The 27,855-nt window shown below is 41.1% G+C and overlaps 1 protein-coding gene across 1 annotated transcript; it reads right to left on the reverse strand.

Annotated features, from left to right (window-relative positions):
* Positions 1-16,450: 16,450 nt before the first annotated feature.
* On the reverse strand, positions 16,451-27,594 carry ZNF648 (zinc finger protein 648). The gene is made up of 2 exons (XM_025429682.3): positions 27,338-27,594; positions 16,451-23,831 (listed from the first exon to the last, which is right to left on the reverse strand). Exon 2 carries the CDS (start codon positions 23,768-23,770, stop codon positions 22,061-22,063), a length of 1,710 nt encoding a protein of 569 aa, XP_025285467.1. The 5' UTR covers positions 23,771-23,831; positions 27,338-27,594; the 3' UTR covers positions 16,451-22,060.
* Between the last annotated feature and the right edge of the window lie 261 nt (positions 27,595-27,855).

Raw genomic sequence — 27,855 nt, forward strand, 5'->3', positions numbered from 1 at the left:
TTAGAGGGTCAACAAAACAAAATTAAGGGCTAGTGAAATTAACAAGCCACTAGTGGCCACTAGGGAGACATTTTAAGAGAGAAAAAGAGAAAACAAATGTCCAATATAAGAAATGAAAAAAGCCTTTAATGTCTTTTTGTTGTCTGATTGCTGAGGCTGGAACTTCCAATACTATGTTGAATAGCAGTGGTGAGAGTGGACATCCCTGTCTCATTCCTGATCTTAGGGGAAAGGCTCCCAGTGCTTCCCCATTGAGAATGATATTTGCTGTGGGCTTTTTGTAGATGGCTTTTAAGATGTTGAGGAATGTTCCCTCTATCCCTACACTCTGAAGAGTTTTGATCAGGAATGGATGCTGTATTTTGTCAAATGCTTTCTCTGCATCTAATGAGAGGATCATATGGTTCTTGGTTTTTCTCTTGCTGATATGATGAATCACATTGATTGTTTTACAAGTGTTGATCCAGCCTTGTGTCCCAGAGATAAATCCTACTTGGCCATGGTGAATAATTTTCTTAATGTACTGTTGGATCCTATTGGCTAGTATCTTGTTGAGAATTTTTGCATCCATGTTCATCAGGGATATTGGTCTGTAATTCTCCTTTTTGGTGGGGTCTTTGTCTGGTTTTGGAATTAAGGTGATGCTGGCCTCATAGAACGAATTTGGAAGTACTCCATCTCTTTCTATCTTTCCAAACAGCTTTAGTAGAATAGGTATGGTTTCTTCTTTAAACGTTTGATAGAATTCCCCAGGGAAGCCATCTGGCCCTGGACTTTTGTGTCTTGGGAGGTTTTTGATGACTGCTTCAATTTCCTCCCTGGTTATTGGCCTGTTCAGGTTTTCTATTTCTTCCAGTTCCAGTTTTGGTAGTTTGTGGCTTTCCAGGAATGCGTCCATTTCTTCTAGATTGCCTAATTTATTGGCGTAAAGCTGTTCATAATATGTTTTTAAAATTGTTTGTATTTCCTTGGTGTTGGTAGTGATCTCTCCTTTCTCATTCATGATTTTATTAATTTGAGTCTTCTCTCTCTTCTTTTTAATAAGGCTGGCTAATGGTTTATCTATCTTATTAATTCTTTCAAAGAACCAACTCCTGGTTTTGTTACTCAGCCATTAGAAATGACAAATACCCACCATTTGCTTCAACGTGGATGGAACTGGAGGGTATTATGCTGAGTGAAGTAAGTCAATCAGAGAAGGACAAATATTATATGTTGTCATTCATTTGGGGAATATAAATAATAGTGAAAGGGAATATAAGGGAAGGGAGAAGAAATGTGTGGGAAATATCAGAAAGGGAGACAGAACATAAAGACTTCTAACTCTGGGAAACGAACTAGGGGTGGTGGAAGGAGAGGAGGGCGGGGGGTGGGGGTGAATGGGTGATGGGCATGAGGGGGGCACTTGACGGGATGAGCACTGGGTGTTATTCTGTATGTTGGTAAACTGGACACCAATAAAAAATAAATTTATTTTTAAAAAAAGAAAGAAATGAAAAAAGAAGGGCACTTGGGTGGTGCAGTCAGTGAAATCTCTGACTCTCAGTGTTGGCTCAGATTGGGTCATGATACCATCGTTGTGAGATTGAGCCTTGTTTTGGGCTCCGTGTTCAGTGAGGAATCTGCTTGAGATTCTCTCTCCCTTTCTCTCTGCCCCTGCTGCTCATGCCCTCTCTCTCCCTCTCAATCTTTCTCTCAAATAAATAAATATTTTTTTTAAAAAAGGAAGTGAAAAAAGAGACAACACTATAGATCCCACACACATTAAAAATATGACAAAAGAAGAACCTAAGCAACCTCTTTAGACAGAAATTCTTAATGCCTTTTTCTCTCTACACTCCAGCTCTGAAAGACTGCCAAAATTACTGCTTAAAAGAAGTGGCTTATTGGATAGACCTTGGACACTTTTAGCCTATAGATTTCTTGGCAGCAATAATATGGGAGCTATCTCCTAATTATTACTGAAAATGATGGCCTTAGGGAGTTCAGTTCCTATATTTAAATTTTGAGGGTAACCTCAAGTTAAATCAATAGTGTCTGTTTTTTAATCATTTTTTAAAGATTTGTATTTATTTATTTGACAGAGAGAGACAGAGAGAAAGAGAGAGCACAAGCAGGGGGAGTGGGATAGGGAGAAGCAGGCTCCCCACTGAGTAGGGACCCTAATGCAAGGCTTGATCCCAGGATCCTGGCATCATGACCTGAACTGAATGTTGAAGACACTGAAGTGACTGAACCACGCCGGTGCCACAGTTTTTTTCTCATTAAAATATAACTAATTATCCCAACAAATAGTATAACAAACCAACTTTATGCTTTATCATCTTTCTCTTTAGTGAAGATGAGTGGGGTACAAGGTGCAAAATGAAAATACCATTAGGAAGCCAAATATTAGAGATACCTAAATTAGTAAGTTCCTGAGTAATTAAAGTTCTTTCATTATCCAGACATAACTCAAAATATTAAACTGAGGGGTCCATTAGCAAGAACTTGGCAATTTTATTGTGGTTGTGATGGACTTTAACATGTAACTCAGCAATATGAAAATTTTGTATTGTTAAATTATTTTTAAAACTTTGAGAGAATTTTGGTTTTATCTTCACATAAATCAAGATAATAACCAATGACTTATCACTGAAGAATATTTGGGTTCAAGAAGAGATGACTTGTAGTTCTATGTGCTCTGTACTATACTGATATTTCCATAAAATTAAGAACATACATTATGAAAATAAGATACATGAGTTTTCCTGACGAGTATTTCTCTTAGAGCCTCTGATTTAAAGTTGCTTTGGCATGGCCATGGCTGTGCCATATGGAGAGTTGAAAGAATGAGTCTGATTTGTCAGGATCTTCATGTATAGGGATTGTAATCCATTAGAGAGTAAAAAACTTCAGGGTTGCTCTGCTTCTTTGAAAAGGCAAAGATACAGAAAAGTTCAAAGAATAATAGAGCAAACACCCATGTATCAGCGACATGGAATTAACCAATCTTAAGAGTTAGTAATATTTTCTTTAGATTTCTTGATCTCAATGCAAGGTGGAGGATAAAGTAATAAAATTTTAAAAATTAAATTTAAACTCCATATAAGCATCTTCTCTGATGCTTATGTTCTCTATTCCTCCCCAGAGGTAAGTACGATCATGAATTTGTTGTCTGGTCAGTGCTTTTGTTTTTCAAGGACAGATTTAAATATCTACAAACAGTACATAATGTTTACTAGAGTGTGTCTTCATTATTGCTCTAAACTTGCTTTTTTCATCCAACATATTCTAAACTTACCCTTTGATATTTAAAGCTCTATTTCATTTATTTTTATCTGCTATTTAGTATCCCATCAAATGAATAAAACACAATTATCTCTTCTCTTACTGTTGGATATTTAGGATGTTTCCAGATTTTTGCTATTATAATTCATGCTGCGTTTAATATTTATATATATTATGTGCACATATATGCACATAATATATATCCTCTTATATATCTCCTCATATTTATATTTATATTTATATTTACATATATATCTATATATGTATATACATATATATATGTATCTCCTCATATATGTTTAAATTACTTGAGGGCAGTGGTCTCCTACTTTGCTGATCAACCTGCCTTACCAATAAAAAATTTAACTGCCTATCCCCAATATTTCTATATTTATTTATAAATTATATGAATGTTCCATCATACTAATATATAATATCCATTATCAAATATAAAATTTTTCTTAAAAGATGAAATGAATGAATATGAAATTCTATTATCTTCTTCCCACATTCCATTTGAATTGTTAGATTATAGGATATAGATATATGCAGTTTTACTTATATTAATATATTATCATCATATATGATTATATATCCATATAATACCACATTGTTATTATTATATTAGTATCCAAAGAACTGTAGCAATTTGAATTTCTTCTAGCAGAATATGAAAATTTCCATTTCCCTACATCTTTACTAACACTTGATATGAACATATGTCTTTAACATTTTATTTTGAAAAAATTTTAAACCAGTAGAATAGTTGCTAGAATGGTATAATGACCTCCTGTGTAAGTTCCACATAGATTCACCAACTATTAATAATTTTGCTACATTTGCTTTCTTTCTCTTTCTCTCTTTCTTTTCTTCCCTCTTTCCTCTCCTTTCCTTCATGTATATTTATATTTTATTTACATATTCTTTTTCTGAGCCATTTGAATGTTGCAGACATTATGACTCGTCAGTCCTAAGTACTTCCATATGTAGCTTCCAAGAACAAAGGCATTTTCTTTTGTAACCATGGTACAGTTATCAAATTTAGGAAACTTAAAATTGGTATAGAATATCACCATTTCCCATCAAATTCTCTCTAGCATTGTTTTCTGACTCAACACATACTGAGTTTAGTTGTCTTGTCTAAGTCTCCTTTAATCTGAAAAAGTTTCTTAGACTTTTTTTCTTTTTCATGACATTGACATATTTGAAGAGTACAGACCAGTTATTTTGTGTCCTGCTCCTAAATTTGGATTTGCCTAATGGTTTGTGCATGATTAGATTCAGTTATGCATTTTGGGTGGAAATATGGTATAAGTGAAGTTGTGTTCTCAGTGAATCACATCAGGAGGTTGTCGATTTTTAAAAGTTTTTCAGTCTAATGGGCATGAAATGGAATTGAATTTTATTTTGGATTTTCTTGATGGATCTTGACATTGAGCACCTTTTCCTATGTTTATTGGCAATTTGAGTTTCTTCTTTCAGAATTATTTTTTCATAATCCTTTGTCTATTTTTTTTTGTTTCAGCTGAGTTATTTGACAATAATCTGTCATAAATGTCCTTCCAAATCTCACTTGTCTTTTACATTTACTTATGCTACTCTTTGTTTTGCAGATCTTTAAAATTTTAATGTAATCTAATTCTACCATAGTTTCCTTTAGGATTCCTTTGGCGTCTTGTTAAAATAAATTCTCTGTGCTTAAAGATCTCTTATGGTTACTTCTCATAGTTGTAACATTTTGTTTTTCACAGTTATGTATTTAATCCTTTATGTGCTGATGAAGAAATCTGATTATTTTTTTTCTATCAGTATATCTGGTTCTCCCAACACCATTATTGAATAACTTGTTCTTTCTCCACTAATTTGCAATCCCTGCTCATATACTGAGAGCCTACATATACTTGGATCTTTTTCTGAGTTCTCTATTCAGTTTTGTTAATCTATTTGTCTATCCTTATATCAATATAAAACTGACATGATTACTCCAAAATTACTTGTTGTATCATATATCTTACTAACTAGTCAGGCTACCCCTCCTTGTTTCTTTTTATCGTCTTCCCCCAAATTATTTTGATTATCTGTGGGCCTTTATGATCCATAAACATTCATATTGGGGTTTGGAAGACCATTGACTTGGTGGATTAAATTACAAATAATGTAATTTTTATGATATTGGGTTCTTCCCACTATGAACATGAATCTGATCTGTCTTGTCTACGTCAAGTTCTACACTATGTTCTTTAAAACATTTTATAATTTTCTCCATGAACCCTGCTCATCTTTTACAGGGTTTTATTCTCAAATATCACAATGGTTTTATTGCTAATGTGCATATTACCTGTTTTTTGTTTTAAATTGATTATTAATGATATATAAAAATCTCCTGATTCCTATAGGTTAATCTTGTGTCTAGTTCCAAAGGTTTGTCAATTTCTAAGACTCTTTTTGTGGACAGATGTATCATCTACAAATTTTTAAAAAATGTATCTCTTTCTTTCAATTTTTTGTACTTATTTTTTGTTATTGATTTATAGGGTCAGATAGGTCTCACACACAGTATTAAATAGTAATACTCATAAGAAGAGGCTCCCGGGATGCCCAGGTGGTTTAGCAGTGAAGTGTCTGCCTTTGGGTCAGAGTGTGATCCTGGAGTTCCAGGATCAGGTCTCACATTGGGCTCCCTACATGAAGCCTACCTCTCCCTCTGCCTGTGTCTCTGCCTCTGTTTCACTATGTCTCTCATGAATAAATAAATAAAATCTTAAAAAAAAAATAAGAAGAGGCTTCCTTGTCTTGTTCCTGTCTTTAAAGAGTTTCACCATTGTGCTGTTGGTTGTAGACTTTTGTTAGGTAACTGTAGCAGACATTTTTGGTACTTAACATCACATCTCTAATTTCATCTGTATCTATTGTGAACATTGTTGACTCATGCTAACAGCATCTCACTTCAAGTGTATGCAGGTGTCTCTGGTGATTTTTTTTCCCCAAAGGCCTCCTTTGCACTGGCAAGCTTTTTCAGAAACCACAGGAGCCCACTCAGTCCTTGTGGGAGGGTACATTCTAGAAGTGGTGGGTTAGGGATGTTAATTCTCCTGGAGCCACCTCTCAATCAATGGTGATTGGGAGCTCATGGATGAATGCCCCAGTTCCTAGTCTTTACTTTCTCTGATGGACAATTCCTCCCATGCTTCTAGGGGTCTCGGTGATGTAAATATTAAGACCTTGTTGCTTATAGAAGTAATCTTGATAGCAAACCCTTTTATTGGCTTACTTTCCTTGCTTGTTTCATTCTTCCTGAAATCTCACTGCTGCTTCTTGGGATCATCTCCCAAATAAAGTATTTAGTACTTTGGTCCTTGTCTTAAGCTATTCTCAAAGAATTCCAAAGAAGTATCTTTTTATTTCATAGTTTCTAAGAGTTTTTATCATGAATTTCTAGTGAATTTTATTTTTTATTTATTTCTGGTGAATATATTTTCTATCATATTTGTTGAGGTGATCCTACATTTCTTTTAGTTTAATCAGTTAATGTGGTAAATTATTTCAATAAAATTTCTTGATGTTGAAATATCTTTATGTTTATTTGGGGGATAGCTCTTCTTAGTCATAATGTAAGTTTTTTATTTGTTTTTTGTTTTTTTTCTACTTTGTTTTACTTATTCTTTAAGTATTTATTTTAATTTGTTAGTTAACATATGGTGGTATGTTAGTTTGGTGGACAAAATAGTGGTTCAACAATTCTATACGATTCTATACATCACTCTGTGCTCATTACAAGTATACGCATCATCAGGGAAATGCACACTGAAATTACAATAAGATATCATCTCACACCTGTCAGAATGGCTAAAATCAACAGTATAAGAAACAACAGGTAATGGTAAGGATGTGGGAAAAAAGGAACTGTCATGCACTGTTGCTGGGAATGCAAACTGGTGAAGCCACTGTGGAAACCGTATGGAAGTTCCTCAAAAAGTTAAAAATAGAACTTCCTTAGAATCCAACAATTGCTCTAGTGGGTATTTACTCAAATAATACAAAAACAATAGTTCAAAGGGACACATGCACCCCTATGTTTATAGCAGCATTATTTACAATAGCTAAGATATGGAAGCAACCTATGTCCATCAACTGATGAATGGATAAAGAGGATATGATGTATATATATCACAATATATATATTGGTCAGCCATAAAAAAGAATGAAATATTGCCGTTTGCAAGTCATGATGTGCTTTGTTTTGATTGTTCATTTGTTGGCTTTGTATTTACATTTTTCATGCTGGATTTGATATGCTAATATTTACTTAGGATTTTTTTTTTTGAGTTTTATTTTATTTTTTTTTCCTTTTTTTTTTTTATTGGTGTTCAATTTACTAACATACAGAATAACCCCCAGTGCCCGTCACCCATTCACTCCCACCCCCTGCCCTCCTCCCCTTCCAACACCCCTAGTTCGTTTCCCAGAGTTAGCAGTCTTTACGTTCTGTCTCCCTTTCTGATATTTCCCACACATTTCTTCCCCCTTCCCTTATATTCCCTTTCACTATTATTTATATTCCCCAAATGAATGAGAACATATAATGTTTGTCCTTCTCCGACTGGCTTACTTCACTCAGCATGATACCCTCCAGTTCCATCCACGTTGAAGCAAATGGTGGGTATTTGTCATTTCTAATAGCTGAGTAATATTCCATTGTATACATAAACCACATCTTCTTTATCCATTCATCTTTCGTTGGACACTGAGGCTCCTTCCACAGTTTGGCTATTGTGGACATTGCTGCTATCAACATCGGGGTGCAGGTGTCCCGGCGTTTCACTGCATCTGTATCTTTGGGGTAAATCCCCAGCAGTGCAATTGCTGGGTCGTAGGGCAGGTCTATTTTTAACTCTTTGAGGAACCTCCACACAGTTTTCCAGAGTGGCTGCACCAGTTCACATTCCCACCAACAGTGTATGAGGGTTCCCTTTTCTCCACATCCTCTCCAACATTTGTTGTTTCCTGCCTTGTTAATTTTCCCCATTCTCACTGGTGTGAGGTGGTATCTCATTGTGGTTTTGATTTGTATTTCCCTGATGGCAAGTGATGCAGAGCATTTTCTCATGTGCATGTTGGCCATGTCTATGTCTTCCTCTGTGAGATTTCTGTTCATGTCTTTTGCCCATTTCATGATTGGATTGTTTGTTTCTTTGGTGTTGAGTTTAATAAGTTCTTTATAGATCTTGGAAACTAGCCCTTTATCTGATATGTCATTTGCAAATATCTTCTCCCATTCTGTAGGTTGTCTTTGAGTTTTGTTGACTGTATCCTTTGCTGTGCAAAAGCTTCTTATCTTGATTAAGTCCCAATAGTTCATTTTTGCTTTTGTTTCTTTTGCCTTCGTGGATGTATCTTGCAAGAAGTTACTATGGCCGAGTTCAAAAAGGGTGTTGCCTGTGTTCTTCTCTAGGATTTTGATGGAATCTTGTCTCACATTTAGATCTTTTATCCATTTTGAGTTTATCTTTGTGTATGGTGAAAGAGAGTGGTCTAGTTTCATTCTTCTGCATGTGGATGTTCAATTTTCCCAGCACCATTTATTGAAGAGACTGTCTTTCTTCCAATGGATAGTCTTTCCTCCTTTATCGAATATTAGTTGCCCATAAAGTTCAGGGTCCACTTCTGGATTCTCTATTCTGTTCCACTGATCTATGTGTCTGTTTTTGTGCCAGTACCACACTGTCTTGATGACCACAGCTTTGTAGTACAACCTGAAATTCGGTAGCGTGGCAGGATACAAAATCAATGCCCAGAAGTCAGTGGCATTTCTATACACTAACAATGAGACTGAAGAAAGAGAAATTAAGGAGTCAATCCCATTTACAATTGCACCCAAAAGCATAAGATACCTAGGAATAAACCTAACCAAAGATGTAAAGGATCTATACCCTCAAAACTATAGAACACTTCTGAAAGAAATTGAAGAAGACACAAAGAGATGGAAAAATATTCCATGCTCATGGATTGGCAGAATTAATATTGTGAAAATGTCAATGTTACCCAGGGCAATATACACGTTTAATGCAATCCCTATCAAAATACCATGGACTTTCTTCAGAGAGTTAGAACAAATTATTTTAAGATTTGTGTGGAATCAGAAAAGACCCCGAATAGCCAGGGGAATTTTAAAAAAGAAAACCATATCTGGGGGCATCACAATACTTAGGATTTTTGTATTTTTATTTATAAATGAGATTTGGCCATGATTTTCTTTTTTCTTTTTCTTTTTTTGTCCTAATCCAGTCTTGATATAAAAGTTGCCTTCTCTTTTTTCTATTCTTCTCTAGGGTGGCTTACATTAGAAAAGAATAGTGTTCTTTGAAGATTTGGTGGAGTTAGTTTAAAAGCACATAAGCCCAAGTGTTTTTGTTTTTGTTTGGTGTTTGTTCAGGTTTAGGGAAATGAAGATTTTAAACAATGGATTATTTTTTAAGTTTATTGTTTATTTTTAAAATTTTATTTAAGTTTTTATCCTTTTGATGCCACTCGGATGATTTATAGTCTTGTGGAAAGTTTTCCATTTCATTTAAGTTTTTGTATTTGTGGGCATCAGGTTGTTTAATTTATTGAATTATTTATTCTGTCCCAGTTCTCAAGCTTTCTACTGTAAATATAATTTTGCCTTTTTAAAGATCTTATTTTTTTTTAATTTTTATTTATTTATGATAGTCACAGAGAGAGAGAGAGAGGCAGAGACACAGGCAGAGGGAGAAGCAGGCTCCATGCACCGGGAGCCTGACGTGGGATTCGATCCAGGGTCTCCAGGATCGCGCCCTGGGCCAAAGGCAGGCGCCAAACCGCTGCGCCACCCAGGGATCCCTAATTTTGCCTTTTTAATTTCTAATATTTTTGTGGTCTCCTTTTCCCTTTTACAGTTTTACTGCTGTTTCTCTTTTTGATTAGTGCATTCAAAGGATCAGCTTTGATTGTGATCCTTTATTCCGCTGTTTTCTATAATATCTTTTTCCACCAATTTTTAAAAATATTTTATTTATTTATTCATGAGAGAGACAGAGAGAGGCAGAGGAAGAAATAGGCTCCCTGCAGGAAGCCTGATGCAGGGCTCAATCCCAGGACCCCAGGATCATGACCTGAGCCAAAGGCAGATGCTCAACCACTGAGCCACCCAGGTACCCCTATTTCCAACAATCTTGATTGTATCCTGGTTAAGACACTGTATCTACTTCTACCTGCTATTCCAGGTGTGAAGCTTTACATAAGCCATCTCACAGACTGGGATCACATTTTCTTCCAGCCCAGCTCCACTATTTATTTCACTTACACATAATTTAAGAATTATATTCCCAGTCACATCCACCAATTCTCTGATCCAAAAACCAACAGATGTACATCTTTAGCCCCAATTACTATATTGTTTCCAATCAATTATGGTCCTTGAGGATTTTAATCTTGCTTCTGAGCACAGCTGTATTTTAAATTTTATCTCTTGTTCTATGTTATTTACCATTGCATTGCCATGAATTTTAGGAGTGAGGGTTAAATTGTAAACTCATAACACCATCCTGCTGAAATTCAGGCAATTCTTTGTAGAATTAGAAACTATTTAACTGTTTAGAAAAACAAATAATTTTGTAGTTCTAGAGTAAATTTTAACTAACTCTGTGAATAAAATTTATCTTTTCCCCCCTTAGACTTTTTAAAAGATAAAATGGAGCTATCTCAAATCTGTTTAGAAATTATGTAGGACCAAAGGACTGAACCTCAACAAAAAGCCAAGAACAATGACTAGTCCAGGGCCCAAGGAGGGCATGGAGGTAGCATGACAGTTAGGATATCCCCAGGATACAGAAAAGTCATCTTCAGGTGAATGCAGTCCAGCCTGGAGAAGATGCATCAGAAATCAAACCTCCATCTGGAACTTCAAGAAGAGTCTTTGCCACTCTCCAGGGCTGGCTGTCTCTCTGTGGATTCCTTAGGTCGGCAAGAGCTTCCGGTGGAACTCAATGTGAAATGAGGAAAATAATGAAACTACCACTTACAGAGTGAAATCTCTGCAGGAGTCCCTGTCACTTCTAGTTCCTTTGATTTATAGCATGAGGACTTAGAACTATAATCCTCTGGGAACCCAGAAGAACCTCAAAGATCCTGCAGAGGATGATGCAAATATTATTCTTTTTTAAAAGATTTTATTTATCTATTCATGAGAGACACACAGAGAGAGGCTGAAACATAGGCAGAGGGAGAAGCAGGCTCCCTGCAGGGTGCCTGATTCAGGGCTCAATCCCCGGGACCCCAACCTGAGCCAAAGGCAGACACTCAACCACTGAGCCACTCGGGCATCCTAAAAATATTATCCTTATTGACCCATTTGATGAAGACCTCAAGCCAATCTCTGGAAAAGATTGCTTTTATCAACATAAGAACCTCTTTTCAGAACTTGGGGAGCACGTGCAGAATCTTGTAGGAGAATGTTCTTACTACTGTTCCATCTTTAGCAAGGAATTCTTGTGGGCTGCCAACCTACACATGCACAAATCGATTCATTCTAGGGACCAGCCCATAAGTGCCCCGAATGTGATAAAGGTTTCATCTTCACAGCAGATGTGTGGAGGCACTGGTGTAACATACACAACATAGAGTATTCTAATATGGCTGCAGGAAACGGTGCTGTGAGAAATTCCTGCTACCCTATGCATCAGAACTATCACAGTTCAGATGACTGACACAGGAAAAGAGGACACCAAACTGTACGTTTGTCCTATTTGTTGCAAGATCTTGGAAAACAAACCTTCCATCTAAACATAAGGTGATTCATCAGCAGGTCAAGCCATACAAGTGCCAAGAATCTTGGCCTTTGTCCAGCTGGTAAAAAAATACCAAAAAAAAAACCACTCTGGAGAACACCCCCTGTGCTGTGATGACTGTGGAGGAACCTTCACCAAGTGGGCATCTCTACAGCCCCATCAGCGGATTCATACTGGAGAGAAACAATATTCCTGGGCTAACTGTGGTCATTCTTTTACTGAGTCAGTGCTCTGAGGAGGCAGGAACAGCTTCATAAAGGGGAGGAATCCTGGTGGCTGGAACTGTTAAATTTATCATCACCTTTTTTTTTTTTTAATCTCCATTAAGATCTATTAACTAAATCAAGCTTTCTATTGTGGTCACTAACTTAGTCCAGGTTTTTCCCTACTCTGCCCTGTCATGGATGGTTTAAAATAAATCTAAGAATGTGGTTTCTTTTCCCCTGAGAAATGCTATGGTCATTTCCAGCAAGAGTAAAGTAAGTATTTTCAGGTACAGATAATGATGTTATTAACAATTAAGTGAGTTTTTATAGTTGGCAGATTCCTTATCAAGAAGCCTGGCCTTTTTCATAGTTTAGTGTTCTGCTTGATCCTTTCAGGACTAGTCTTTATTGGATTTTTCTACTATAGTAATCCCTGTGCTGTTTTGCATGCAGTTCAGGATGCAAACATAGCCTCTTCCCTCGAGTAATTTGGTAATTTTATTTATTTTTGTCATTAATTGTCGCATATTTCAAAAATAAAATATGTTTTAAAGCTGTTACAGTACTTATTTGGATGAACGTGTAACTTTTTCAAACTACATATACAAATTTTATATATTCCAGGAGTAGTCGTTACCTTTGTAAGAGAGAATAGGGCTAACTTCCCATATTATAGTGAATTCATTTTCATATTTTAAGAAATCTACTCACCCTTTTGGAGTATGAGTTGTCTTCATTATCTCCTGTTTGTTTTTTCCTTCTTAAAAATCATCCAAAAGAGCATCTTTGGTCGGCTTACTTTGTAAATCTGCTATAGTCCTTTCCAATTTTAACTGACTTAAGTTCTTGGGTTAGGGTGCTGGACACATATTTGAAGGGGAATCAATCTAACAGAGATTCTTAAGTTCAAGCCAGTTGATGGGCTTTAAAAAATCTGTGGATCCCTGAAATCCCAAAGGAAAACAGTGATATGGATTATTTTGATAGGAATCATAGCTTTTATTGGATTCTCAAAGAGGCTGTGATTCAAGAAAGGGTACAGGACTACTTTACAAAATTTGTGGAGTGACTTTGAGTCTTCCCTCTAATTTCATCATTGTCTGTAGCTCTTTATGGATTCTTTCAGAACTGACATATCATTACAAAAGCACCATCTTTAATTAATACCCCTAATAAATGCCTTCTTTTACATTTGTAATTACATTGGCATTAACCTCTTTTGCATGGTGTGTTTTAAGATTTTTTGAAATTTGAAGGAAGAAGAATTTGGAAAATTGCATGCTAAAATTGCAAACTTTTTTTTGCTTTCCATCTTTACCCAGGTAATAAGTGGTGATGGTAGAAAACAATCTGAAATAAGCAATATGCTGATGGAATAACTTGAAACCTTAAGTAGATCGTTTCATTGAGATGGAAATGCGAATGATGGATAGCTCTCAGAAGACAGAAATGGCTATAGACAGAGAATTGAAAATGTAATCCTAAAGCCATTTAATTAGTACAAAAATAAAATGTAAACACTTCCATCTAAATATCTGTTCTAAGTATCATTTAAATCTACCATAATTTTTGAAATTAACAGATCCCATTAAAGTTATGATCATTAGTAAATTTAAAGGATAGAAATCAAACCACATTAAAAGAAAAAAGAGGATCTAGTAGAATAGAAAGAGCTCTGTACTACCACTGGGAGCTGTGCAATTTGCAGCTTCTTCACTAATAAAATAGTGATCTCTAAAATCCACTGCAGTTCCAAAATTTATTTGCTTAAGTGACAGGACAAGTTATATTTCTACTGTCCTTTTAGCTACCTGAAGTGAAATAAGTGATGATCACTTAATGTTCATGGTTACAAGAAGGACCGGATACTATTTGTTTTACAGTAGCACAGCAAGCTGAACAGGAGCCACCTAAAGATAGTACTTAAAGATGCTAATCCTTGGAACCTGAAAATGTTACCTCTTTAAAAGGGGGCAGGAGGTTGACAGATGTGATAAAGGATTTTGAGATGGGGAGGTGTCCTGGGTTATGTGGGTGAACTCTAAATGCTATCATAGTGTCCTTATAAGAGAAAGGCAGACATATTTGACACAGACAGAAATGAAGATGGTATGACTATGGAGACAGAAACTGGAATAATGCAGTCACAAGACAAGGATGCTGGAATCTACCAGAAGCTGGAATAGAGAAGGAACAGATTCTCCCCTAGATCCTCTGGAGGTTGGGGGTGGGGAGCTTGGCACTGCCGACACCTTGATTTTAGGCCAGTGATACTGATTTCAGACTTCTGTCTTCCAGAATACCAAGGAGATAAATTTTGTTGGGAGCTACTTAGGTTGCAATACTTTGTTACATAGCCAGAGGAAACTATGCATATGCAAACATCCAGGCATTATGATTGTGGACCTAATTACACAGGGAAACACAAGATGTGCATTAACTACATCTCTGTGTTGTCTGTTAAGAGTTACACAAGTCCCAGGTTGACAAAGAATTATTAAATATATGTTTCCAGATATATGTCTTGTAGATTTCAGAAGTAGCAGGGAGGTGGCTCTCCCAAATATCTCCCTCCTTTGATGCCTAAAATCCCTCTTTTGCAGTCTCAAAATGGAAAAACTAGGTATCTATGTATTTTTTCCCACCACTTTCAGGAACGTGAATTGAGGGGTGAATTGAGAAGTATCAAAGAGGGGCTTCTGTTGCCTCACATCTGTGTCTGCATTACCCTCTTATTCAACAACTCTCCCTCATTAACCCTCTTAGTCCTTGAAGATGGGAATTCCAAGGTGAGGGTGAGAAGGAGGAATGAAAAAGGCTAACTGTGGTACTTACAGTTGAAGCTGAAGGCAGAGCAGTGGGAACAAATCAGGTTAGGAGAAGAGATAGTGTGTATAGCAGAAGGAACACTGACTGACTGCCCAGTGAGCCAAGGGAGAAGCCTGGGGCTTGGCCTCAGAGCCACACTCCTGCCCTCACTTTGTGATAGAAGCAGTACAGCTGCACAGATCTGAGCTGGTGGTCTGGTTCCATGCTTCCTAGCTAAGTGATCTTGGATGTGTTTCTTATGCTTTCCACAACTTTGTTTTCTTATCTGAAAAGCGGAGATAACACTACTTTCATAGGACTGTATTCTAGATTCTAGAGAATTAGAGATTTTTCCATTTTCTAGAGAAGACCATGCTTAGTTCACCTATCTCCATGGATAAGTGGAATTGCAGTTGGAATTTGGAATTGCAGTATTAAGAAAAAAAAAGATAATCAAAAGGGTTTCATTCTTATCATCCCTTATCAAATGTAGTGCTGGTGTCCAGATGTTACCCACAGTGCTTCTGACCCCTTTCCAGAGGGTCTTTTTTACTGGATCCTACAGTTAGGATGGCTCACTTGGCAATGGTGCAGATGACACAAGGGTTTCCTGAACACCAGATGAGCCTCTGCCAGCCTTCACAGTAACCCTTGACTGGTGGTAGAGGGAAATGTGGTGACAGGAAGTGGAGATGCGTCCAACCTCTCTGTTAGCTTTCTTAGGGCTCATGGTGACATCTAATGATTCTTACTCATTAGGAGCAAATTATTCTCTATATTATGGCTTGTTAGCTATTGCTGCATTAACAAATTACCAACCAAAACTTTGCAGCTTAAAATAACAAGCATTTATTATTATACACAGTTTCCAAGGATCATGAATTCGGGAGCCACTTAGATAAATAGTTTTGGCTTTGGGTCTCTCATGAGGTTTCAATCAAGTAGTCAGCCAGGTCAGTAGTCATTTGAACTCTTGGCTGGAGCTAAAGGGTCCCCTACAAGCTCACTGATGTGGCTGTTAGCAGATTTCCTCACCACAAGGGCCTCTTTATAAGGCTGCTCATGACATGGTGACTGGCTTCCCTCAGAACAAGTAATGGGGGGGAGGCAGGAAAGAAAGAGAGGGAGAGAGAGAAAAAGAGCAAAAGAGAAAGCTATGGAAGCCACAATGCACTTTATGATCTAGACTGAAAAGTTGTATACCAACACTTCTATTTTATTTCATTCATTAGAACTGAGTCACTGAGTCCAGCCTACATAAAAAAGGAGAGAGATTAGGATCACTTCTTAAAGGAGGAATATCAAAGACTTTGTGAACATATTTTTTATTTTTATTTAATTTTTAAATTCTTTGTTTTTTTAAGAAATTTCAGCTTTATTGAGGTATTGACATATAAAACTGTAGATATTTAAAGTATACATTGTGGTGATTTGATACACATATATATTGTGAAAGGGCTCTCCCCATTTAGTTAACACATCCATCACCTCACATATTTATCTTTTTCTGTGTGTGTGTATGTATGAAAACACTTAACTTCTACTCTCTTAACATATTTCAGTTACACAATACAGTGTTATCAACTACAGTCAACTACAGTCACCATGTTTTACATTAGATCCTCAGGTCTCATTCATCTTATAGCTGAAAGTTTGTACCCTTTGACCAATATTCCCCAATTCCCCCCACCTCCAGCCTCTGGCAACCACTACTCTATCTGCTTCTGGAAGTTTGACTTTTTTAGATTGCACATATAATTGATATCATACAGCATTTGTCTTTCTCAGTCTTACTTACATCATTTAGCATCCATAATACCCTCAACATGTCTATCTGTGTTGTCACAAATGAGAGATTTCCTTCTTTCTCTGGCTAACTAATATTCCATTGTGTGTGTGTGTGTGTGTGTGTGTGTGCGTGCGTGTACCATAACTTCTTTATCCATTTATCCCTTGATGGACACTTATGTTGGTATATTTTTTAAACCACCACAACTGCAGAAAAAATAAAAATGTAAGCAAGCATGATTTCTAACCCAAAAGGTGGATGATTTGCTGCATGTTCTCCTTGTGACAGATATGCAACCTATTTCTTAGAAAGAGCACACAGACCTTAGTGACCCTTGCTTAAGAATACTGATAGACAATAACCAAGACCTATTACTCTTATCTGCTCTCCTAGAAAAGAAAACAATTGCATATCCCATGTGGGAATATTTTTCAAGGGTCTCTCATAACAGATCATTGTAAGGGTTAGTTGGGATAATGGAGGTAGTGCCAAACCCCTAAAGCGCGTTCACTGAATGCTAGCCGTTATTATCCTGTCACCACACTTTATTGACTCCACCTCTGAAATCTTGGGCATCTCTTCATCTTATTTACTAACCTCATTTGTCCTTGACTTCATCTGAACTACCACAGAAGATCCTTGCTTTCCCTCCTTGTCCTCAGCCTCCTCTAGATCCTCTTTGCTTTACAGAAGGGGTCTATTTTACTTTAAATCTTAAGCATAGCTTAGGTTTTTATAGAAGTTCCATTTATTCATTGAACCAATCTACTGAGTGCCTGACACTCCTGAGACAGTGAAACTCTGAGCCAATTTGACCGAGGGTATGGGAAATGGTTAAGGAGAAAACATGGAAAAATATTACCCAGTCATTGTGGAAAATTCTTAATTGTTCCGGCATGGTTTTATGCAGAATGGAGAGAGGGCAACTGATGTTAAAAATGAGCTTCCTTCTCAACTTTAAAAAGACACCATTTTCTAGCTTGCTGAAACATTGTCATTCTATCATTGGCAATATTTTCACAGGTCATTGAGTTTGTAATCCAAATCTAGTTCTGAGTCTAGCAATGACATCTGCTTGAGTATTCTATCAATTAAATTGATGATTTCCTTCCCTGTAAGAGTTGTTAAGGCCTAGTTGGAACTCCTGGGTGATCTTTTGGGTTCATATCAGAGGTAATATAGTTGTTTAATGGGCATGCATTTGGATGACAAAATTTTGTGTCAATGTTGAGTGTCAAGACTCATTGCTGGTGTATTTTTCTGTGTATGGCATAGACACAGAACGTTTCGTTAGTCAGTGAATAAGACATTGGTGGGCCTTTCAAGGAACAATGGCTCCTTTAACTCAAATCCCTTTCTCCTGGCTGGGTTGTTGACGGCTTCTCTAAGGATTAATGATTACTAGCTGCCAACCCAGGCTCTCCCAAATCCATTTTTAAGTAATCCATAGGTCTTTCTTCCTGGGTTATGCCATGAACACTGCTGTGCTGTGTTTCAACCTTTTTCTTCTCTTGAATTTATGGTCACCTACTTTAAAATGCATGTCACCAATAACTGCAGAGTGTTCTATGCCAAACAGAGGCAGTTGGCCCTGTGGTTAACAGCACAGTCTCTGGAGCCCTTAAATGGCTCCACTTGATGCCTAACTATCAAATCGTCATTATGCTACACCCTAGCTATGATATCTTGGGCAATATAACTTCTTCGTCTCTTGATCTCCTCATCTTAAAAATAAGGACAATAATCACCATAGGTTTTACCTTAATGTTTAAGTTGTTAATATATACGAAACACTTAAAACAGTCCCTGGGACACTAAATATTGTGTAAGTGCTAACTATTATCACTATCATCCAAAGGATGTGAATCATGATGATTGTGGACTCTGGTGAATATATCAAGGGAATGTTTATTAAGTGGAATCTTATAAATGATCATTTTTATTTGGTATATCCAAATTAATTTTGTCAAACTAAACAGAGGAAATAGCACTAGTCCAGAGAGAAGCTTTAAATGCTATCACAAAGGAGGTCCTGCTCTGATTTTTAATTACAGAACAGGGAAATAAGATTACCTGCTGTGATGTGAAGGTTTGTAGAAAACTAGAAAAGTACCTCACTATTATCTGTGGTAACCATTTGAGCCAGAATAACATTACTCAAACACTGATTCTTCTGAAAACAAAGGACTTACTGCTTCCACTTTGGATGGGAAGACATTACCGGGCAGAATTTGTGCCATGCGACTTTGTAGCTGTTTGGCTTCTCTTTTGAATCTGTTCCTCCACTCCATGTACTGTGGCCTTCCACTTGAGCACCACTGTCCAGAAGCCCAGTAACCTGTGGCTATAATAAGGGGACTGCATTCCCCTGCAATACCTATTCAACATGACTCTTGCAGTTGGTGTGAGAAAAGACTGGTTGTGAGAATTTTCCTTAAAATGTGACTTGGTTATGTGATGCCACTGAAGGATTAATGAACTTCTTTTCAGTCTATTCAGTCTATTATATTCCCTTATATTCCAGAAACACAGTATGTTGCGCCAAAGATACCCAGCAGGAGCTAATCTAATTTTTTCTGCCTATTAAGAAAAAGGACACCCATTCTCTCCCCAAAGGTGTGCCCATCTGGAAGCTGTACCTAAGTACTATGTCTCAACTACAGAAATGAGACTATGAGACGACATCAAAATCTGCTTGCTAGTTTGAGTCCACCATATCCAAGTCAGGAGGTATTCCAGCAGTTTGAGCCTATTTTTACTCTCATTCTATTATGACCTCATCCTGATTGCCCACCTATTTTCATTTTATCTGCTTATTAGATGATAAAATTTAATTATCACTAATAATTAATTATACCAGTGGGTCCCATCTTGGCTGTGCATCAGAACACACGGGAAGCTTAAAAAATTAGAATCCAAGATGCACTGAAGACCTGTTTCAATATTCAAAGCTAGGATTCAGCAAGTTATATGGTTAACAAACAGCTCAGGCAACATCTACGCAGCCCTTCTATGAACTGGTTTTGGGGGGAAAACTGCCTTAAAAATGTATAGAAGCAAATTAAATGTTTTAATTATTAAAACTGTATTAACAACCATCTTTTAAAAAAATATAAAGAAAAGAAATAATGACTCTAGTCTTCAAAGATTTCATTGGCTACCCAGGAAACATATACTAGTCTTTACTCTGTTCATAATCACTAGGCTATGGTTGATTTTTATGACTTCTCTACCAATGTAATACCTATGCTGTCAGTTAAATTTCCTTTCCTGGCAGGATAACTCCAACTCTTATTGCCCCATTATTATCATGCCTAATTAGCCTATACAGGTACAGAATCTGAAGCCAAGGTCACATCACTGGTAAATGATGGGGATGGACTCATAACGCAACCACTGGCCCTCATGCCAGACCCTGAACCAGATAATTCTGTTGGTCTGATGTGCCAACCACTTAAGTCTTAACTTGAGGGAGTTAAGACCCAAAACCTCCAGGCATGCAGTCAGAACTGTTTAACTAAGGTTACCTTTGTCAAAGTACAACATATATCACTTCTCTTTGGCCCCCATGTGTCAAGATGGAATTCAAGAGAAATTCAGATTTGGCACCCTTTGGTGGCAATTTTAGGAATCCACGAAAGATATCCATAAAAGGAGAGTACTATACTATATATGTTCTTATAGACTATCTTATTTAACTTTGGTAAGATTAGAAGTGCTGTTTGCCCCTGTGCATCAAGGGAATTCTGTGAAATCATGGAACGGATTCTTCACAGTTGGCATCCAGAGCTAAGAACTACTGACTTTAAACTATAGAAAATCAATACATTTTGAAGAATAGCTGTTGGTAATACACAGATTTCAAATAACCTCATTAAAGAGCATTTTTGAGTCATATGGGTTTCCAAATCTGTTTTTAAGACTTTGAAACAAAGACAAGCCAATTGGCACTTAGGCAAGAGGTATTTTATTTTGTTTACTTCAAATTGGAGCTAATGATCTGGAAAATTTAAATAAATCTAAGAGGTTTCTTGAATTATGGTCAAGCCCATTTGGAGAAATGTTATATATCTCTCCGTAAATGGGCATATTACTCCTGTAAATTACATATGGTTTAAGTCCCCATATGTCGGAACAGGAAAAGGGGTGGCCAGACAGGAGGCACATGTAAATTTTGTGGGTGAGATTCAGATTAAATCCAGCTTACTAAATTTGGTTCTAAAGAGGAATGGACTTCTTTTTCAGAGGTTGTTCTGGACTTAAAGAATAACTGGTTTCAAAACTTAGGACATAAACTCCCCTCTCTTTTTGATAAAGGCCTTCTCTACTTCAAAGCCAAGACTCATTTCCCAAGGGTAAAGTGATTTTGGTAGGAAAGTGAAATGATGGGAAATATCAGAAAGGGAGACAGAACATGAAAGACTCCTAACTCTGGGAAAGGAACTAGGGGTGGTGGAAGGGGAGGTGGGCGGGGGGTGTGGGTGACTGGGTGAGGGTCACTGAGGTGGGCTCTTGACAGGATGAGCACTGGGTGTTATTCTGTATGTTGGCAAATTGAACACCAATAAGAAATAATTTTATAATAATAATAATAAAGAAATGATGTACTGTCTGGTTGGGTCTGGCTAACTTCAGGGAGGCTTTGCTGCTTTGGAAAAGTTGCTCACAGAGACCACTTCTGGGGATTCCTTTATTCATGTAAAAACTGAAAAGTACCCTTCTTCCCAAGAGGACTGGTCCTTGATGCCTTCTTAGTATTTGCATATGGCTTTGAGGGCAGGACAGGACAATCTTTTTCTTCATAGTATCCTTGTCGGCTTGCACAGTGCCCAAGATATAATCCCCAATCCACGGGGATCCCCCAACCAAGGAACTCAACTCTTGACCAGTCCTCACTACTTTTTCTTACCCTTTTCCAACTGAATATGACCTCTGAGATTCAGAAGAAAGACTGATAATGAAACCACACACGTGGGTGCCAGCCCTCCTGTTACTTTTTACACAAGAGATCAATAAATCAAACGGATCACCCCACGGCCGGTGACGCCCTGGGAGGAAAGGCTGGCTGACCGGTGGGGCGAGGACGATACCATGCGCATCGGCTTGTCCATGCAGGAGGGTTCCAGGCAATGAGGTCGCCAAGTGTCTTCACCTTCCCTGAGAGTTAGCTGCTGGAGCCCTCACTCATCAGAGGAGGAGGGGATGGGCTCCTTCTTGCAGGTACTGTGCTTGGCGCGGTGGCGCTGGAGGTGATTGGACCTGGTGAAGGCCTGGCCGCAGTCCTCACACTGGTAAGGCCTCTCCCCGTTGTGCACCCGAATGTGCTGGGCCAGCTCCGAGGCAATGCGGAAGGCCCTGCCACACTCGGCACAGAGGAAGCCCTTCTCCCCAGAGTGGATCTGCTGGTGCCGCTTCAGCGTGGACGAGCGGGCAAAGGCCTGGCCACACTGGGCGCAAGGAAAGGGCCTCTCGCCAGTGTGGATGCGCTGGTGGCGCACGAGGCGCGAGGGCTGCGCGAAGGCCACGCCGCAGTCGGCGCACTTGAAGGGCCTCTGGCCGGTGTGCAGCGTCTGGTGCTCGATCAGGTTGGAGGATTTGGTGAAGCACTTGCCGCAGGTGGGGCACGGGAAGGGCCGCTCGCCCGAGTGCACACGCTGGTGCTCCATCATCCGGCTGGCCACGGCGAACTCCCTGTCGCAAGCCGGGCAGCGGAAGGGCTTCTCGCCCAGGTGCGTGCGCTGGTGGCGCAACAGCGACAGCGGCTTGTTGAAGGTCAGACCGCACTCGGCACACGGGAAGGGCTTGTCGTTGCTGTGCATGTTGCGCTGGTGTTTGCGCAGGTCGGAGGAGCGCACGAAGGCCTTCCCGCAGTCGGGGCAGGGGTAGGGTTTCTCGCCCGTGTGGGTGCGGATGTGCTTGCGGTGGTCCGAGGACCAGGTGTAGGCCTTGTCGCAGAAGGGGCACTGGTAGGGCCGCTCGCCCGTGTGCAGGCGCCGGTGCTGCTGGAGCGTGCCCCGGTGGGAGTAGGCCTTCCCGCACAGCTCGCAGGTGTGAGGCTTGGTGCCCCGCGGCTGCGAGGGACTCAGCGGGCTGCTGGGCTTCCGGAAGGCTCTTCCTCCCCGCAGGCACTTATAGGGGTGCGCCTCCCCCTGCGCGCCCTGGCGCGCACCCTCCGGGTTCTGGCCCTTTCTGCCGATGCGCGCTTTGGCCCGCACCGCTGCTGCCAGGCCCGCTGGGGGCGCCGACCCCTGGGCCGGTGCACGAGTCTCCTGCGTGGGGAGGTCCCAGCTGCCCCCCGGCTTGGGGAAACACATCAGAGAGGAGTCCTCTGGGGACGTGTCTATGCCTCTCTGTGCGCAGAAATATCTTCCCGTCTCAGGGAAATTGGACGCGACCCCCAAGGCAGCGTCCAGGTTTGCCCTGGAGTCTCCATCATCTCCTCCAGGTAGCGAGTCCCTAAGCGGTTGCGTCCGGCCTAACAACTTACGTGAGAGGTCGCTGGGGAGGGTCCCGGGAGCTGCGCCTGGTCCAGGGGGGTCCTGGGTCTGCGTGATGTTGGACTTTTCTCTTCCCCAGCTGGCCTTCTTCTCAGGCATCACCATCGGTTCCTTCTCCATGGCCCCCGCACTGAAGGAGCTAGAGAATTTCTCTGACTCGCTGGGTGGATGATGCCATGGCAAGTCAGGATTGTCTTGAGTCACTTGGGAGCTGCTGCTTGGACAGGCCTGGTGATCAGGGTCCCCAGTGCTCCCTTTGTCTCCTGCCTCCCCACCATCTTCATCCTCTCTCTCTAAGCTCACACTCAGCATCCGGGGGTCATGAGCTTCCTCCGTCAAGTTGGACAGAGCAGATACCTTGCCCCACCTTTCCTGGGGGTCCACCTGTGTCATGATGTTCAGGCACTTCTATTCCTGCTCCTCCTAGGCACAACCTTTGCTGGGCTCAGGGTACCTGCAAAAAGGAAGGTATGGAGAGGAAATCACAAAGAATGTACTTAATCTCCTTCATGGCCATGGGGCCTGAGGTTCTCACCACAGAACTCTTTCCAGCTGGTAGCTGTGCCAGCCCCACTGTTGCGTCCCACTGGCGAAGGAGGAGCTGGGGCTTTCTGAAAAAACCCACACAGTTATCCTTAATCCCTTTAAAGGTCCACTTACTAGAAGCTCCAGGAGACAATGCTGTCAGGGATGGCAAGGGTGGGACATTTGCCCAGTGCCAGTTGGGCCCTGCCCTGTCCAGGGGGCTCAAACCCCAACTGCTGGCCAGGTGGTTTTTCTATGAGCATGGGGGAAGACTAGAGGAGAGGAGAGGAAGCAAGGTCTGGTCCTCGGGCTTCGGAAAGTGTCGGCCCACCTGGGACACTGGAAACCAGGCCGGGTCTTGACGTCCCTGTCAGGTGTGCAAGTCTGCCATCCCTGGGTGGTGTCAGCTGGGGCCACCTCCCAGGCTCTGCGTTGTGTGGCCGTGTCTGCCAAAGACAAGGAGCAGCCCCTGGGAGAATGGGGGCAGGTCAGGGAACACACCAGGATGTTCCCAAGAAGATACTGCTGAAGCAGGGCTTCTTGGGATTTTGCAATGAAGGGGAGAAGGTGAACATATGCATCCTGATGAGGGTGGGTGGGTCCTTATAGAAGCTTGAACTATCTTTGAAAGGTCGTTTCATCTTAAGTATTCGTGAGAATTTACATTCTATGTCATAGGTGGGGTTTTTTGTTTGTCTAATATATATCTTTTGTTCTTATGTATTCTCACAGAAACATTTCTTATTATTGAAGTATAGTGGGCCTACAATATTGTATTTACATATTTTTAATTTAGCTAAATCATACACACATGTATGTATATATGTATATACACATTTATCATGTATTTTTTTCTTTTCCACTAAGTACCCCCCCCCTTTTTTTTCACAAAGATAGTGTTTGGACTTACCTTCAGTTGAAACATTTAACTTTTCCTTATGTGTGCCATATTTATCCCACAGCCTCATGTATTTCTGGCAAACCCTACCTACCCCCAGGGGTGCAAGTATCCTGATTTGAGAGGCATAGACTTAGGGTTTTGACAGCAAGCCGTGAGACAAGGAAGCCATTGAGTTTTATTTTGTAAGTGATTTTATTTTAGCTTGAAGACACGGAGAAAGCCTGCGAGGGTTGGCTAATAGGGATTGTGTGTGTGAGCAATCCATCTTACAGGAGTGGCTGGAGTGAGAGACAGGCTCCTGCAGGCTGGGGGTGAGGGGCAGTTTCTGACCAGAGGGCTGCCCTTTGCTTTTGTCTGGAGGGAACCTTCTGGGAATATCAGAGTGGGTAATGCTAGTAGTTTTACTTTCTGAGCAGAGATCACAAGACAGGAAAATGCTGAGCACCTCACAAGCGCGATTTCATTTATTCTTCCCAGCAACCTTTACGAGATGTTGTTACTCTTTTATTATTCTCTCCATCTTACAGACCCTGATAGTGGGGTCTAGAGGTTTCCTACCAGCCCAAGGCCACTCTGCTCAGTGACAGCAGCCCCGAGGCATCTCTTTAACTCTGAGGCCACTGTGTTAGACCTAGAGCTGTACGTACTACCTCCCAGATGTGGCCTCCAGACTGAGGCCTGCCCTGGGGCTGGGCCTTGCCCAAGAGCAGCCACAGCATCCTGGGGGAGAGCCACTGCCTGCTGCAAGGCATCAAAGCCCCTTGTGTTTTCTGGGCCAAGGAGTCTTGGCTGCAGGGCCTCACCACGGGGCTCCTCCCTGCTCTCGTTGACCCAAACTGCCCTCCACAGAGAAAGAGGCCAGGACACAGGCTGTGGAGACTGTTGCCTGGGGTGGTCAAGAGTATTAGTCACTGAGTGTTTACTTTTGGAAAATCCTTCTTTCCTCCTCTGCCCACCTTCCACTTCTCAGGCGGGATGAGGGGAGCAATGTCTGCACTTGGCGGCTCTGATGCACTCCCCATAAGGCAGGAGGTGTTCTATCACCCGTCCTCACAAGAGGTAGTCATTCATTCAAGGTCTGAGGCGTATCAGACACTCAAAATCCTATGCTTGTGCATCAACAAGTGTCTCAGAGCCTTGTTTTCTTCATTGGGAAGATGGAAGATAATACACCTACTGTGTAGTCTGGGGGAAGCTCTGGCACACGGCTGGCACTCAGTGACTAGTGCCTTGTCCCATATACTGGGAGTTCCTCTGCCCCTCAGCAGGACCTTGGGGAGGGAGCTAGATGGACACTCGCAGCAGTTTGGTGGCCAAGGTTCACATAATAAAGTCATATCCTAGCCCCGCCTCCTCAAACTGTCCTTCTCCCTGCTCTGGCCTGATCATAAATCCACTTAATGTGAATGTGTGTGTGTGTGTGTGTGTGTGTAGGAGGGGAGCAGTAGGGAGGAATCCTCACTCTGTACTTGGAAGCAGAAGCCACAGATGGAGGGAGGACACAATGCCATGGTGTCTGGGGTTCAGCATCTTTTGTCCCTTTGCGGCCTAAAAGCCCAGGGGCCACTCCCTCCCTCTGACCTCTTTCTCTCTATCCCCTTAACATGTCAGAGTGTGGCTGGCATATCCTTTGACAGGAAACCAGGCTTGATGTATTTTCAGCACACTGGTTCTTAGAAGAGTGGCTGTGTGCATGTGTGTATGTCTGGTTAACAAAGGGGACACAGCGCTGGCCAGCTTAGCGTGACTTACTCAGGCCAGCATGCCCGATCAGGGACTGTGGTCCACCAGCGGGTACAGCAAAGGGACGCTGGATGTGATTGAAACAGACTTCTTAGGCTTCTTTCTTTCTCTGGAACAGCCCTTCTGGTGTATTCAGATGGAACTGCTTGCAGACCACCTACATCATGCACCCCACCCCACCTCCGGCACACGGACCCTATTTTACAAATGTGTCTCATTCCCCGTCCTCTGGGCCACAGGTGGGCCTCCTCAGGGCAGCATGTGGTGCTCTGCTAGCTTACAGCAGATTGTCTTTTCCCATGGGAAATCCCTCCCCTGTCCAAATCCACAGTCCTAGGGAACAAATCCTGCTTTCCTCCTTCTGTAGCTGCCAGAGGTCCTCTCTTGACCACCGAGACCAAGAGGAAGTCAGGGGCTCAGGGTGGGATTTTCTGGCCAAGTCTACACAAATGTTCCTGGTCTGGAAGGAACACTGGTGCCACGGTGTGGCTGGCCCTTCTGCTCTCCAGATATGCTGACCCCAGAGGCTGTCAGAGCACAGCCCTTTCCTGGAACTTCCACCACCTTTGCCAGCCAGGACTGGCCCAAATGCAGCCTCCAGCTTACTTACCTCATACAGTGACACCTTGCAGAAGCCTGGCCTGAGGGTTTGTTCCAGTTCTGGCCCCAGCCCCTCTTCCTGCATTCCCTCCACAGATTGTTCTGGGGCCATCCCAGGGCAGTCACCTCCCGCCTTCTCTGCCTTTAGGCCTTGCTCTCTACCTTTGGCTCTGACACAAATAGTTGCTTACCTGGGAAATGCAGACAGCTGTGCGAGTCCCCCACGCTGGCTTCTGTCACATGTGGCCTCTCAGCACCTGGAACCAGACTTTGGTACAGATCAGCAGAGATGGTGTCTCTGTCCCTCACGCTTTTGTGTCCAGTCCAGCAGCTGCAGAGAGAGCTTCAGGAGGTGGGGCCAGTGTAATACACTCAACCTTCCTGCCTGCATCCCAGAGAGCAGCCTGGGAAATAGAGCGGGGCTGCCCTCTCTCACTGCCTGAACGATCCTGCCTTCCCTCTGCTCCCGCCTCCCCTCCTGCCAGAGCCTCCCTCTAGCCTCCCTCCTCCCTCAGAAAGGTTGCTCAGCCCTCCTGCAGGTGGCCCTTCCCTCCTGCTCACTCTCATTGCTTCTTCCCAGCAGAGGAAGCTGTCCCTCCTTCAGTCCTGCCCTGATCTGTCCACAGGCCAGTGTCACACACCAGCTTCCTGGGGAAGCATGCTTTTTCCCTCTCTGGGAGGCAGGATAGGGTGAACTATCTTCCTACCT

The sequence above is a fragment of the Canis lupus genome, chromosome 7 (genome assembly GCF_003254725.2).
Source record: "Canis lupus dingo isolate Sandy chromosome 7, ASM325472v2, whole genome shotgun sequence".
Taxonomy (NCBI): domain Eukaryota; kingdom Metazoa; phylum Chordata; class Mammalia; order Carnivora; family Canidae; genus Canis; species Canis lupus.

What these genes read in the sequence shown, in the direction of transcription:
- ZNF648 (XM_025429682.3), bottom strand. Translation starts at nt 23,770, where the DNA reads ATGACACAGGTGGACCCCCAGGAAAGGTGGGGCAAGGTATCTGCTCTG.